General features: G+C 34.4%; 1 protein-coding gene across 5 annotated transcripts in view; it reads right to left on the bottom strand.

Moving 5' to 3' along the window:
* The window catches only part of JAKMIP1 (janus kinase and microtubule interacting protein 1), a 143136-nt gene that overhangs the window by 31813 nt on the left and 94938 nt on the right, over window positions 1-16385 (bottom strand). For all 5 annotated transcript variants that reach the window (XM_064711764.1, XM_064711766.1, XM_064711765.1 and 2 more), the window contains exons 10-15: window positions 12323-12451; window positions 10964-11092; window positions 8962-9045; window positions 5169-5231; window positions 3917-4015; window positions 793-894 (exon numbers count right to left, since the gene is read on the bottom strand). In XM_064711764.1, coding sequence (XP_064567834.1) covers window positions 793-894; window positions 3917-4015; window positions 5169-5231; window positions 8962-9045; window positions 10964-11092; window positions 12323-12451 — 606 coding nt within the window. The remainder of the gene's footprint in view (window positions 1-792; window positions 895-3916; window positions 4016-5168; window positions 5232-8961; window positions 9046-10963; window positions 11093-12322; window positions 12452-16385) is intronic.

Below are 16385 nucleotides of genomic sequence, written 5' to 3'. Positions count from 1 at the left end.
GTTTACTTCCTCTAGAGATCATTAAAGCACTGAATAGCAACAAGCCTCAGAAGAGGAGTTGTAAACACAACTAAAAATTCAACCATAAATCACCACTAAAAATTCAATCATAAATAATGAGTGGCACGGAGATTATGCTTTAATTACTTTTAGAAAAGTTGCCCAGCCCTATTGTGTAACATTAGTGACAAGCCTGAATTCAATCTTAAGTGAACCAGCATGCAAATCAAGTTGCAGAAATAGTCTGTTCATGAGAGAACAGGAGTGAAAAGAGCAATTCTTGCTTCCTTATATCAGAAGGTAATCAAGGGAGATCCTGACATTTATCTTGTTCTAAAAGAGTCCTACCTATCTGAATGAGTTCTGGGTCCGGCACTTTATGCTGGCCTTGACAAATAAATTAAGAATATTAATTCAACAAATAAAATCCTTCACTAAATTGGGTGTAATAAGGACTGAATGTCATATTTCTGAACTCAGATGAAGACATTTAATATAATGAACCATGTACTGTAGCAAACCTGACAAGGAATCACTTCAACATCCACATTCTTCCCTAGACTAAATGTAAATTATCTTAATTGACCAGCCTTCAGTTTCACTGAGGAACTCCTGATATGACCAGATCATATTCTTATGAAACCGCTTTCCCAGATAAAAATGTCTTTTCCAATTTTTTTTTTCTTTCATTTTCTTCCCTGGTAAGTGTCAAACCACTTGTTTGGATATTAGACTGGTCATTCAAGAAAGGTTCCTAGCCATCCAACTGTTTCTGGTGTTTCTCTCATATACCTTTATTCCTTCCTGATGGCAGAACAGCTGAAGTGCACTTCCATTGTTTTCAGGGAAGGTGGTTATATGAAGATTAAATGCTGGTGACCTTCTCTCTCTCTCCTGAGGAAAGATTTGTTCAAGAACAACATTTGTGAATATACATTAACTTTTATTCCCCACCTTTACAAAACATACTTGTACATTAAAAAGGCAGATTCCTGCTCTCATTCCAAATCTATTCTATTTCCTCTTACTTTTACCATATTTGAAGAATTTTGGCTAAATACAACCATAGTGTTAGCTGCCAGCTGATTCCATGCACACAGTTTCTGCAGAGCTACCTGACACTCCTCAGCTGCAGAACCCTTGCAACACAGGCCCTAATTGACTGGAGCCCTGAAATACTCTGCAGGTTTTTATGCGGATTATAACCTTATTTAACTCCTGTTTTCTTTCACAGAACAATGAAAAAAAAAAATAGAAAGAAAAATCTGCAGAAAAAAAAATCAAACTCCATCATAAAACAGTATTATTGAATATTTTCTCACTAAAATTAAACCTCTGTGTCTGGCCCCTGTTTATTCTACAGTCTACCTTCCTATTACACCATTTAAAATCCCCATTCATATTCAGTCCAAAAGCAAAGATGTCAGAATATGTTGGAAGGCAGCACTATTCTACAGTTATGATGTTCTTTGTGACAAAACAAAAAAAATATAAATTCCTGTCTATCTAAAGATATTTAGTATATCTAAAACTTAACTGGTCCATGTACATAACTCCCATCCATTTCTTCAAAATATCAACCTATTATTTCTTCAGAAGACAGATATAACATAAAAAACAAGTAATTTTAAGCTAAACTAAATTTTCATGTGCCTGTGAAAAAATGACTGGACTGAAGGCTCTGGGCAACCAAGGCATTGGGTCTTACTCTGAATTCTCTCTGGCCATGAGAACATGAGCAAGAAACACCAGATTTCATCTACATGTTACAAGGGGATGCTTTGGCAACATGAGCTTCATTTTCTCAGAGAGACCACTACTACAAATACTTCAGTTCCTATGACCATCCATGTATTACTCCATTTCCTAAATCACAAATGAGGTGCTTTAATTGATTTGGCGGGCAGGCTGCATCCATTCACTTACACATGTTACAAAGCATGGCAAATCTTGTTCATTAATTAGGTTAAACCTAATTTGAAACTACAATGTAGAAGAAAAATCTCTGTACTCTATGCAGTTTTCCTCCTCTGAAGCTTTTTAAAAATAATATTTACATCAACAGTCTACTTAACCCATTCTGATGGGCTTAAATAATGTCTTAGCTATTGTAAACCAAAGCCAGAACTTTAATTCCTATCCAAATTCAGTTATGATTTTAGATATTGTTAAAAATTCATCAGTTGCTATTGCATTCATCTCATCTAAACTTGCTTGCTTTAATTCATAAATAAATGATTGTGTTTTATGCTTTACCTAATTTTCGTCTGAAATAACTGCACTAAAAAATACTTTCCTGATCACCAGTAGAACTGATGGTTTTCCTAAAGCATTGCATTGTCAGTCACATTGCTGCCTACATGTCTACCAAGGAAAAAATCTTTTCTTGCAATCACACAAAAATACTTCCATTGTTATTCTGTGAAAGAATTTTTCCAAGCTTTGGCACATGACAAAGCCTTACATGACATACTGAGTTGTTTTTGATGTGATTCTTTCATGTGAAAAATACATTCATGAAGGATGTATTGAAGAATATTTGTTCGTTCCTTAAGAAATTTTTTTGGACAATTTTACTTCTAAGAACCCTCACACTTTAGGAAGCAATTTCTAGTGCAACAGCCAAGTCAAATCCTAAATTGTTCTCTATTTTTCTTTACAGTCCTTCCATAAAATATAAAGATATCTATTAGAAAGCATATCTTCCTCTGAACATCCACTGCAATTCTAGTAACCTAAATTCATAATTTTGAATATAATGGGCTATGACACCAAAACATATGGTTGATAAAGGATGAAAAAAAGATAAAGAAATGTCAGACAAAAAGAACATCCACATAACAGGGAGACATGACTTTTTCATCTTTATCAGAGAAGTTACACATGCCGAGATTTTTGGTGAAACGTGCTGGGTGATAAAAATGGAGGAGTGACAATGACAGGTTTGTCAGAGAGTTTATTCTAAGCAGTGTTAAGAATGCTGGTGATCTTTGAAACTGAACAATGTGTCATCAGGCAATACAACCATGTGACAAGTGTGCATCACACACAGATATTTCAGTGTTGCTAAATTCCACATGAGCCCAGTTTGGGAGGGGAAGAATAAGAACCATTTCTTTCAGCTGTAACCACAGGCTACATGCTCAGTGCTAAAAACAAATAATTTTGCTTATTTCATTTATGCAAAGTATGGAACTTGTTTGGTATAGGCAACATATTAGTTTAACATAAAAAAGTTATATTGCTTTACTACTTTTATTTGGCATTACCAGAGGTTTGGGGTTTTTTGTTCATTTTTCATTGACTGAAGCCAATTATTTCCAGTCCATGACCACTTTAAACCATGAGAAAACGGATTTAAGGTAAGAGGAATTCTTTGGAAGCTTCTATCAAAAATGTTCTTTTTAAGATAAATTTACTTCATATGAATGTTGTCAACATTAAATTAATGTAATTTAAAGGAATTCTACATTGATGTGATGGATGTGTCAGCTCTTTAGTCAGATCACTGCATGCAAGACGTGAGAAGGTGTGTTAATTTAATCAATGCCAGCCAAGGCTGCAGAATACATACCAGGTGATTTTACATGCAGGAAAGGAGCAGTTATGGAAATGAAACAAATAAAAAAGGCAAAATATTGCAAAACAAAATATTTTATTAGATTAAAACAAAACTATATGCAATTTATATTAGCTATATTACATCTTTATAAACATTAGTGAGCATTCTCTCCAAAACATATTAAGGCAGTGGCATCAATTTCATTATCCCAAGATACAACATTTAAAAAATAGATACCTAAGTGACTTCCCTTAAACATGCACCAGACATCAGTAATCTTTACAGGAATTTCAGCTTGGGTTCAAACATAATTTCTGCTCCATTTGAGAGTTTGCAACAGAGAGAATCTCTTACTTCAAGCTCTAGCACTCTGAATTCTAACAGCTCATTCTGGTCTTTTGCATCTTGCATCTCATTCTTCAGCTGATGCTCTTCTTGTTCCATTCTGTAAATCTGTGAGACAAACACAACATGGTAATACCCTGTAAACACTAGAAAAAATACTGTTTACATTAATAAGCAGGGGTTTAGACAAAATTGTTAATTATTTCCATTTTTCATTGTACACCAGGTTGTGTCATAGAGAAAAGAAAGCATTTTATCAGAAAGTATTTCTGAGAGCTGTCAGCAGAAAATGGTCAATGTTCTCTTGGAACATAGCATAAAACTGATATGAATATTGTATCTAAATAAGTTAAGCAGTACAAGTTTTCTTTTAAAATCCAGCAAATGAAACTGAATTACATTAACATTTGGGTAGGCTGTTCTCATTGTCTTTGCCTAATTAGACATCTAATTTTTTTAGGTATATGAAAGACAATAATGGTGTGGTTTTAATGACTACTTTTTAATTTGCCAGAATTTTGCCTTGGGGTACTAACAATGACAAAACAGAAATTCAATACTGGCTATTAATTATGCCAACTAATAGCTTTGGTCTGCTGTCTAGTTTAACTGGGTGATTTTTTCCTTTGTACAAATCTAAACAGAAGTGTAACATCTGGCATAATGTACTTTAACATTTATAGTGCCCATGTAAGTGTCCAAGTAAATTAAACCTGTCTTTAACTACTTTTAATCATGATATTTTACTTGGTTATCGTATTTGTATTATATTAATATTAAGCTACCAATTAACAATATCAGTTATTTGTCTTCCTAAGTTGACTAGCCAACTTTCCCACCACTATCAACAAAGAACAATGCAGATGCTCAGCTCTGAGTAGCTCAGAGAGTTCATATAATAAACCTTAAATCAATCAGTATTACTTAATGTGTGTAAAAACTATAAAAACATTGAAGGGAGCAGGCAATGTTGCTAGTGGTCAGGACAATAACAATCTTTGTGCATCAGTATATCTTATTGGAGACAAGAAACCTCAGCCAGCTTGGGCTGCACTGGTGGCTATCCATGTAATTCCACAATAAAAAACAGCTTTAATTCCTGAAGAATATTAAAATCATGTTTGTACTTTAATCAGAGATTTTTACTTAAATTTCTGTTTCTGATGAGAAATAAAGCAATTTCATGCTGATTTTATAGTACTTAGTGCATTCAATTTCTTCTATGATAAAGGGGAGCAATGGTGAAAATATTCCCACATACCTTCTCTAGCAACTCCTGATTTGTTCTAATTAACAGCTGCTTTTCTTCTACCCATTTTGAATCCTGTGAGGAAAATACATATGTTTTGTTAAAGAAGAAAAAATGAATGCCTCCAGTAATTAGATTTCAGACATCATTTTGCATTCAAGAATAAAATGGTCACACATTGAACAATAAAGCCATAATAAATGTTTCAAGGATGTACAGCATTTTATAACAGTGAAAATAAAAGTTCTTTCCTGTAGCAGTCTTTTGTTTCCTAGCATGTTTCAGCTAGCATGTACTTTAAAATCTTTACATGTAGCAATTGTGGGTTACCACATTTATATGCTTTATGTCATTTTAAAAACATTTATTTACTCAGCTGAACACAAAACTATTTCTTTCCATTGCAAAGGTTTGGAAGCTTTCTTGCAAAATCATCCCATTTTAAGTAGTGCAATAAAAATACAAAGGGAGAAAGGGATGAAAATTATTTTACTACCCCAAAAGAAGCTTCAGCATTATGAAGTTAATTACCCTCTGCTAAAAATCTGAGAATCTGGCTAATACACACTGTTTGTGACAAGAAATTCAACGCTGTGGAGGAAGGGAAGTGATGCAAGACATTGTATACTCCATTTAGAAACTGTATTTCCAATTAATCACTTGTTCCAAAACGCATCTTTCCTTTTAGGTTTTCCCATGGCTACAAAAGGCCTCATCAAATATCCCTTTTTACAGCCAAGCTACAAAAACTTATGGCCAGCCATAGCCAGACATTCAAATTTAATGGATTATAACAGCCAAATTTGCTCTTGTTTTTCCTACGGAGAAATCTATTTACATAACCTTTCTTATGCTGTTCTAAAAGGTCTATTAAAACAACATCCAACACTTAATATGCCATACTAACTCTAGATCAAATTATCTTCTAGGTTCAAGGGATGATTTATTTAAAATTTAAATGCCTTTACTAAAGTATTGAGGATGATGAATTATTTTTCAGGAAGATATCTGCACACTGATGTTGCAAAAGGAATCAATGACATCTGGATATCCCAGCCCATCAAATATGCTTGAAATGTCAATCTATCTATAATATCATAATATTATATTATATTGCGTCCAATTAGCATTTTTAAAACATTTTAGTTTTTCTACTTACTGTCTGCTACAATTTCATGTTGTACTGTTTTCTCTACCTTTTTCCATTCATGCACAAAAATCCATTTCATGTAATAAACAAGCTCTTCATGGTTGTGATGTTATAAGAATAACATACTAAAATGAGTACTGAGAGGCATTACACTTTTCAAGAATTTTTGAGGCAAGTGAAAGAAATGTTGAAAATAAAATCTGGTATCTGGTTTAGTATTTAACTAACATTTTACTAAGGTCAAGGAATGAAGAGTTGCATGCACAGACTTAGGGTGGACATCCCAATGCATGGATATGGTAAACATACCCACATGGTAATTTGGTAATTACCATGTGGGTATGTTTATACCTGTAATGGTATATAATGGTAATGGTTTACCTGTCCCTATATCAGACTGCAACTTCAACTGCTTCAGTTCACACAAGTAGAAAAAACAGATCAATCTGCTCTATTGATAATGAATTTCTGCATCTTTCTTGATGGAGTGCAACTACACTTCCTGAGAAAACCTGAACTCCAGCAGAACTGCATTTACACACCGACCATTGAGACAGTTGAGGATGCATGCATCTGGCATATTGCATATTCCAATAATTTTAGATGTATTATTTGCCACTATTTAAATATATTTAATATTATTTAAATATATTTAATATTATTTAAATATTTGCCATTATATGTTTTAAGGATTTCTTAACTTAACATAAAATTTCTTATGTATGCACCTCAATGTACCATGCAGAAATGGATGATGAGTTTTGTGTTACTTCTGGGGGAATACCAACAGGTCCAGCCAGAAGAGAGATTAACAAAAGCCATTGACAGTTACTTTGAAATTCCAACTAAAGTTGTTACAAACCAAGCTTCACGTAATTTTTTAACGATAAGCTTCTAATCTCATGCTCTGAAATGGACTTCAGGAAATTTCCTGGAATAATACACTATGATATTTTGATTCATTATTTTGTTTACAAACACACTTCAGGGGCTGGCTCCCAGAATGAGCATTCCACAATTATTATTAAATCATCATCGCTACCATGACATCTAAATGACAAAGTAGTAATAAAATAATTTTTAAAAAAAATCACATAGTGCACAAAGAATTCAGTTTATCATACAACCATTTATTTTGTTGACTGTAAATACTAACAGCTCAGGAGAACCAAGCAGGTGCTAGAGCTCCCAGGAAGACATTGTGATCCCCTCTGAAGAAAGCTAATGCTCAGTGTACAAACCAGCCGACTACAAACAACACCATAGTGCCCCTTGTCACATCCCTGTTCAACCTCTCAGGATTACTAAAATACAAAGTGGAAAATTTGGTTCTGAATTTCAAAGTAGTAATTGACTAAATTCTAATTTCCAGATATTTTTGACATAACTCTCTTGCAGAAAAATCACAGAAGTAACTCCTTACATGGGTATCCAAATTCATTTATCTTGTTTACATACACAGTACTTACATTATACACTGTACAGTCAACTATCTTGTTAATGTTTTCAACTACACAGCAATTTGCCCACAACATCTTTCTTATCAACAAACCAAAATAGCAGCAGTAGATGCCTGGGAGGTCTTTGGTTTCATTTATTCTTCCAGAAGTTCAGTGGGCCATCATTTTTAGATTGATAATATATTCTCAGTTTTTAGTAATATTGTATTTACATGAAATTCGATGAGCAAATTGCAATTTGTGTGGAAGCTAGCATAAATTATTTTTGTCCTTAATTTGAATATGGTCCCCAAACCTTTGCATTGATACAGAATCTTACAGAAAATTTTCATTTCAAAGAATAAACCACAAAAATAGTGTTGTCATTCATTTGGCATTATATGTAAGTTGTGTCAACCGCTGCAGGATCATCAGTCTTTGAAATGTATAACTACAGCTAGCTCTATCTTATTAGTATAAGCTACCTGCAAACTTAAATTCTTCTTTCAAACAATAAAGCATAAAATAATATCTCCCCAATTTCTACTGTGTGTTCTAGCAGTCACACAGCTGAACAACTTGCAAATGCATGCTCATAACTCTTAATCAGACTTCCCGAGGGCCCTAGACAATATTAAATATGCATCAGTAGACACATCTTTGATGAGTATTTACATATATTATATATACTGAAGCACAAGGCCTGATTTTACTTTGTGTGATGGTTTGGGAATCTGAAAGCAGCTGGGCCCTCTGAGACTTTAAACCCAGGAGAGTAACACCTCAAGCGGCTCCCATTAACCTGACAGGCTCAGTGTTCATCTCTCTAGTGTGCTTAGAAGCTGGGGTTTTAAAAAAATTTCATTTGGTACACACCAAAAATATTCTCCAGTAGAAATATAGAATATTTATGTTATTAGAGCTTATAACAAATACTAACAAAATCGAAAAGAGGAGAATGACAAGGGGAACAGAATGTGCAAGTACATGTGGTTATTTTAATAGTATGCTTTAGTGCATTATGTGTTAGAAAATGAGTCTGTAATGACATTTTCTTAGACTGCAAAGTCCTTTCCTTTATTTGAGTGATGTAATGCTGCAGTAGCAATTATGCTGCATCATTGACACCAACACACCAATAAGCAATGAAGATGGCAAGGGCACCACTGCACACAGAGAACACGATGTGGGAGAGCACATTTAGAGAGCCTTTTACCTGTCCCTTCTCCATCAGAGCTTTCTCCAGGTCCTCAATTTTTGCCTGACACCTGAGAAGATCAGCTTGCAGTTGTTCACGAGTCTGGGGAGGGGGAGAGGAGAGGAGTGGAAGGAAAAATCAAAAGTAAATATATTTTCTAATATTTTATGGGCTGTCCCATCAGCTTTTAATGTTTTTCAATTAAAATTTTAAATAATTAAAATAATTGTTATTTATATATATATAATAATTGTTAATATTTTAAACAAGGAAAATAATTGGTTTTGTGTTTATGTTCCATGATGTTTGAAGCTGCCAGTTTAACGGCATTTTTCCTTCCCAGCCTAAAAAGATGTTAACATCCCATAATCAGTGACAAAGTTCTTACCAGGAGAAGAAAAAAAATAAATTTAGAAACTGAAAGAGCTCTAAGAAGCTATTCATAAGCTTTAGTAACTTAAGGCAACTGGGGGAAAAGGGACAAGGGAGAAAGAGAATTGCATTAACACTGAAAAAGCCCTTTAGGTAAATGAATTATATTGACCCAAAATAAATTACATATCCCATAAACACCACATGCTGATCAGTTTTCCTCATTTATACGATTATTACACTCAGCACTACACTACAATGGGTATTACCCCCTATGTCCAGTGAGGCACCAAAAGGCACTGGATCATAGAAGGCACTAAACAAAACAGGATATAAAACACATGTTTCTGGAGACCCTAACCACTGAGGCTCCTTGATCTACCACAAGTATTTTATTTCCACCCTACTTCAGGTACTTTTCCACCCAAGTACAGGGATTTTTTTTTTTCCCTGCATCTGTGCATCTTTGGGTCCTTTCTTACCTTAAGCCTTATCCATAAGTAATAGGAAATGTTCATCCCACCATAATAAACTATGCAAAAAGCTAATTTCTGACTCATTCAAGAGATGGATTTGCAGGGATGTATCAAAAAAACCCAAAATGCCATTGAAAACAAATAGCAACAATTTCCAAGACTACAAAAAGTACAGTCTGCAAATGCCTGCAAAATAAAATTTAAAAAAAACCCATTAAGGCAAAGAAAATATATAATAGTCTCTCAAAGGCGGCAAATAGATGACTGCCCCTGAAATCCTTTTTTAAACAGTAGATGGAATTATGCCCCCTATCCTAATTCTATCTTGAGAAGTGATCTTCAAAGTCTGTATAGCTTTCCTTGGCTAAGTGTCCTACTTAAAAAGAGAGTGTCAAAACTGACTAGGCTTTTGTAAGATGCTAAGAACTCTAATAATAAAGCCATAAAGCAGTAATTCTACTATTATAAGAACTATATTTCACAGGAAAAAATAAAAAAGGAGTGTAGGTTGGTTGAGTCCTTTTCCATTGGTAATTTTTAAACACATTAAAATCATTTTCCTTCTGCACTCTTAGCAACACACTGCAGTGGCACAGTACAGCAGTGGCCACATGTAGCAAAGCAGTAACATGTAATAATCACAGCATTTAATATGTTTCTCCCTTTTTGGGGTTTGGAGAAGTTGCTGAGGGAAGACACACAGGGGTTTTTTAACAGTCCAACTTGGTGTCCATCAGGAGTCCTCACTTCCGGTTGTGCAAAACTGCTTCCCAGTCAGCCAGAACCAAGATTTGGGTCAGATTTTTGATTCTGATTTGGGAGATTTTTAATATAATCATATTATGGAAGTACCTATGCCCTTGTAACAACCTACCCTGTGATTAATTTAAAATCCATCATGTCACTATCCAAACTACAGGTTCAAATGGGTTATCACTCTCATAGCATAGAAATCTTTAATGCATTATACATGCTAGAATAAAGTATACTAACATCTTTGTTCTGATTGCACCCGATGAATCTAATTTATCTCCCTACTTACGACATCCTCTAATCCTCAAAAACATTGGGCTCTGCATTTCACTGACCTGCAAAGATACCTCCTGCTATTACAAATTGTTTCAGCCTTTTCTATTATTTCAGAGTTAAAAGAATTTCAGTTAAAAAATTACCCTTGCTTCTCTCTCTGCATCCAGGGTTCCACCAACTTGTTCTTGGAGCAATGCATAAGCTCTTTGCAAAGCTTGATACTCTCTTGTTAGCTGGCAAAACCTGAGTTCAGCTTCTTCTTTAGGCGTGCTCTTAATAAAAAGGTGGGGGGGGAAGTGGGTTAGTAAAAATGTGTTTAATGGTGGGTTTGTCTGTACAGAAGACAGACTCACAAACAAGCAACAAAACTCATACAAAGTCTCAAAGTTTAATAAAGGTATGAAATCCTAAAAAAAGTGGAAAGGAAAGGAAAGGAAGGAAGGAAGGATGATGAGTAACTGCATCTACCACACAATTCAAGGGCAGTGTAAGTTGTCATGTAAGACAACAATGTGCAGAAATGGAAAAACTATCTGGGGAAAGGTGAGGGAAACAGTCATGTGCAACACTGTCGTCAGCAATTCCAGAGCCAGAGGGGTCTCGGAAGGCATTTGTTCTATTTCTCATGCTGTCCACCCTTCCCTCCTTACACTTGTTCTCTACAATGCCAGGGTAAAGCACACTGACATAGAAGTTACATTTAAAATTTATTTCAAATATATTTTCTTAAATTTATTCTTTTAACACAAAGTATTTTCAAAGTCTTTATTTTCCTTGAATGTTAAGCCACTAACTTTAACACTTATAAAATCTTTCCTATACAGCTGAGGACAAGAAATGTCCTTCACTTTAATTAGTTTTTGCTCCAGGAACTTGAGTTTTAAAGAAAAGAGATTACTAGATATTATTAGACATTAAACCTAGGAAAAAAGGAAGCTTCTTCTGAGGAGTACAAGGCAGAAGTTAGTGAAAAAGAAAGAAAGATGAAAAAGAGCATCTAATTTGTGCTTTGTGCTCACGCACGCAATCCTCCAAAGTAGGCCAGCAGCAGTGAGTATCACAGAGCTGGGACAAAAAATGTCACTGGGTATTTACTACCTACAATCATCTAAGCTTTTACGAATTGCAAAGGGCTCTCTGAGTATTGTGAGCAGAGAAAGAAAATCCTGATTGTATCAAAACAGTCAAATAAATGATAAGGTTGAAAGGCAAACTATTGTCTAGTAAGTATTGACTTTTGGCAAAGCAATATGCCTCTTCATTTTCCTTTGACTAATAAGAAAGAGTTTGAGGAAAAAAATATTTCTCACACCAATATCTGCCAAATCTGTCAGATAGAATATTATCTTATTAATTTTATTGCAAAGTGTATATGTTACCAGACTTAGCAAAACCCAAAGGTATTCTCTGCCAAATCTTTCACAGTTCATTGGGTACAAAGGCTGAAAGTTTGTATTTATACTTCAAGAAGTAGAAAGAAGAACAAATCAGTTACCACTTACATCTTCCAGATCTTCTTCTGGTGTTGCAGGTGTCCTGTCTGTTTTATCTGTGTTGTATGAAGTTACAGATGAAGTTTCTGAATCAAGAGACTCTTCATCAAATCCAAAAAATGTCTCCACAACATGCCTCTGAAAAATTAGGTTTTTTTTAGCTAGTAGCAAAACAGATGAAAATCCCTAATGACCCAGTAAGTAGTAACCAAGGTCTTCTCTGATGATTATTTTAGTATTTAGAAAGAAAGAAAGGTTCCAGTGCAAACTCTTCTTTGATTCAATAAGTTACTTTTCCAACACAATTTGTGGAAGAACCTCCAAGAACAGAACTGGATATGGAACAGAGATGAGGTAAATACCAAAAGCATAATGCTTTAGCAAAACTATTTACCAAAATCAGACAAGTCCTTACAAGATTCACAGTAGAGAAATCCTGTACCTATTCAGAAGAAAGTATGGCAGTACAATGCAACAAATAACATGTGCAACCAAAAGGATAAAAGTATTCTGGAGACCAAGGTGGAACAAACTTAATTGCTCATACTAATTGCAAAAAAAAAAAAAAAAATCTTGTTTTGGAAAACCCTATTTAAAAGTATAAATTAATGTTTATCATTTATTTTTTTCACTATCCTCATTCTCTTTCCTTTTTCAAAAAGTTTGCTCGAATACTATGTCTAACCAAAAAGACGTGTTTAGGGAAAAGCAGCATTGCACTGCAGATTTAAAAAATTTTACACAACGTTATCAATTAAATACATGCTTAGAAAAAATTAGAAAAAATAGTAGCTAGTGGAAATGAGTACAATACCAGTTGTGAAAATGTTGATTTTTTTATATAAACACAGTCACAGAAAGCAGCATATTTCCACAGAAATTCAACCATTAAAGTTTTGGTTTTTTATAAATTTAACTAGAAAAAAAGGGTTTTAAAGGTTATTAATCAAGGCATAAAGAAGGTATAACTTGTCACACCACACAAATCCAACACAATTTCAGAGAAGCAAGAAAACTGAAAATATTTTTTTAAGGGTGTTGCTGAAAAATGGATTCAGGTCATAACGCAGCCTAAATAGAGAGGGTAGTGGAGAGAGGTGGCTGTAAGAAGATGAAGAAAGATCTCCACATGCTTTGCCATTGCTTGATACTGAAGCACGGATCCTGATGTCACAGTTTGCTATTTGGATCCTTTTCAAATACATGTCAGAGGTCGTCTATGAGAAGATAATAGCTTGTTCATTAAAACAGCCATAAGGATTAGAAATTATCAGTTGTTATTAGTTCCAAACATCACGAACCCTACATTTCAGCAAAGAATTGTTATCAATCAATTTAATTCCAGGTACTGAAAAGTTTTAACTATAATGCCCTCTCTCATGATGATTTCCAAATATTTATCTTTCCTTGCAGTTTTCCAGACTTACCTAACCTTAGAGATTTTTTTCCAGTATATTTACATAAGTATGGTCTTCTCTTTCTCACAAAGCGCTAATGCTCACTATATTCTTTTGGTTCAGCACAGTCAAAATAGTCTGTTTTGATTTAAGAGGTACCAAAAAAATCAAGCCTGTAGGTGTGACTTTTTGCCTGGATGAATGACACCATGTGCTCCATTGCCTGGTCACCACAGTCCACCAGGTCACAACCTCATCACTCATAAGCTGAACAAGTCCATAATAGTTTCAGAGTACAGCTAATTCCACTCAAATTGCCAAATACAGCTCCAAGGTCGTGTCCTGAAACACTCAACTGCCTCACTTAAGAAGACCCCTTCAAAGAGTACTTAAAAATTTTCACTCAGAAACCCAAAAAGCCATATCTTTTCTAAACAGACTGTGTGTATCCATATGCATGCAGATAAACGCATAAAAGGCAAAGAGCTTCCAAACAACCTTGAGAAACAAATTTCCTTTTGCAAGCTACTAGACCACTACTTTGTGAATTCATAGGATCACAGTTACAATGCCACAGTGCTGGAAGGACATTACTCTGTCCTCACTTGTGCAGGAGGCACTGTGATCTTCCGTCAGGCAGAGCCCTGTCCAAGGTGTTTAAGACAGTTCCCTGGGACAATCCAATCCTTTCCTCCAGCATTCCCCAGCTGACCTTTCTGCCTTACTTAACAAAACAAAGGGCACAAGGAATACGTTTAAGCTCTAGTCTAAAAATACAAAGACTTATCCAGAAAGCTAATGGTATTTACTCACATTTGAATTAAAACCATTTCAGGCTTCTCTTCTAAGTTCAAAGGTTTACCACAAAACACAGGAGGTCACTAGTCCTTTGGAGATGGCCGATCCATCCCATGGCTTTCCTCCCCCATGGAATACTGGTTGCAGCTTACAACCATGTAACAGCAATAGTACAAATAAATATTGGCAGTTGAAAACAGAGTTCAAGAAATGGTGCTACTTCAAGTTGCAAGGAAGACAAATTTACAATCTGAGTAGCCAGCTCAACCCACTTTCCTGACTCCAAACTGATATGCAGATACAGTTTCATAAACTAGAAGGTACATTTTATGGAACTAAAGAAGATGGTGGCAGGTAACCAAAGTGCCAAGCCTTTGCAAAGGACAGCAGAAGGGACTTCTAAAAGATGGAGAACAAATCTCGAATTTATTATCACATGGCACAGAGATCACACTACCGTATGGGTCAGCAGCAGCTGAACTAAAGTGACAATAAAACCTACCTACCTATGGGATTTTTTTGCTACATCTCTGCTGCACAGTCACTTTGAGATAACTCAGGTCAAATCCATGTCTTTCTTTAACACTGCAGGCACACACCCACCCATGCCATTTCAAGAAATGAAAATAAATTAGCAAAACAACAGTGCTTTTGATTTTAAATAAAGGTATATAGGCTGGAGAAAATATTTAAAGCAATTTCATTATTGTGAAAAATAATTTGAACATTTCACTTGTAGCAAATATAGGGGGAAAATATATATGTATCAATAAACAAACCACTTGATTATTAGATATGAGGGAATTCTGAAAAAAAAACCTTAGTACTTCCCATCACACTAAAAAACCCCAACACTTAAAGGAGAGTTAAATGTCAAAAACTTTTAAATGCTCCAAAGACTATCTGTAATATTTGAAGTTAACAAGTGAACGATTTATTTTTAAGACTCCTTCATTTTTAGAAAAGCTGAATATTTATCATTTTGTGGAGCAGATCCATTCCACAGCAATAGAGATAAGGTACTGAATTACTGTATATGTATGAATGACTGCATATGCATATATATATTGAATTACTGCAGGTGCATGAATTGCTTCATGACATAATTACAAAATAGCCAGTTTGACTGTTGATCATCTAGCATCTGAAACAACCAACTACGAGAACTGATTCACAGCAAAACCGAAACAAATAAATTCACAAGGGAATAGATGTACAGAGAGAAAAAAATACTCGAATAAAAGACAGGTGAGTCTTAAAGTTGTAGTTAATAAATAATAAATAAAGCATCAATAAATATATCAACTCCAAGGGAGACTCCATGCATGCCTCAAAAGCTGAACCACAATTGTTTCTGAAAAGTATACAGAAATGCACAATACTCACTGGATTCTTGTAAATATATAAACCAAGTTATTCAAGTTTCATTTAAACTTTTCTTAAAAATGGAAACATTCTGAATTAACAAATTAGAGATTGTTTTATATTTGTTTGCACATTTCTTATTTCTAAACCACAACTTTTTAACTGAGAAAATAGTAATGTAAATTGCAGAAAAATTCTGATTTGAAATCTAATTTCCACTGACTACTATTAAATGCCATGCATTTAATAGCAAGTATTTTTCATGTGGATTTATAGCTATGTTTTCACATAAATTTAAAGTAAAATTATGCATTAGGTCTTTATAACTCAAGTATTAATACTTCTACTGAATTATGGTGCTCAGTAAACATAAAAGTTTAGACTACTATAAATCAATAGTGACACAAACTACATTATATGCAAATTTCAATATAATCTGATTTTTCTGTTGGTAAAGTAGTTTCATTTTACATTTAAATATCTCATTTTAAGGGATCTAATCAAACATGATG

This window comes from Zonotrichia leucophrys, chromosome 4 (genome assembly GCF_028769735.1).
Source record: "Zonotrichia leucophrys gambelii isolate GWCS_2022_RI chromosome 4, RI_Zleu_2.0, whole genome shotgun sequence".
In the NCBI taxonomy this organism is placed as follows: Eukaryota; Metazoa; Chordata; class Aves; order Passeriformes; family Passerellidae; genus Zonotrichia; species Zonotrichia leucophrys.
The sequence above is the reverse complement of the archived record's forward strand: the minus strand, read 5'-3'. Positions and strand labels throughout refer to the sequence as shown.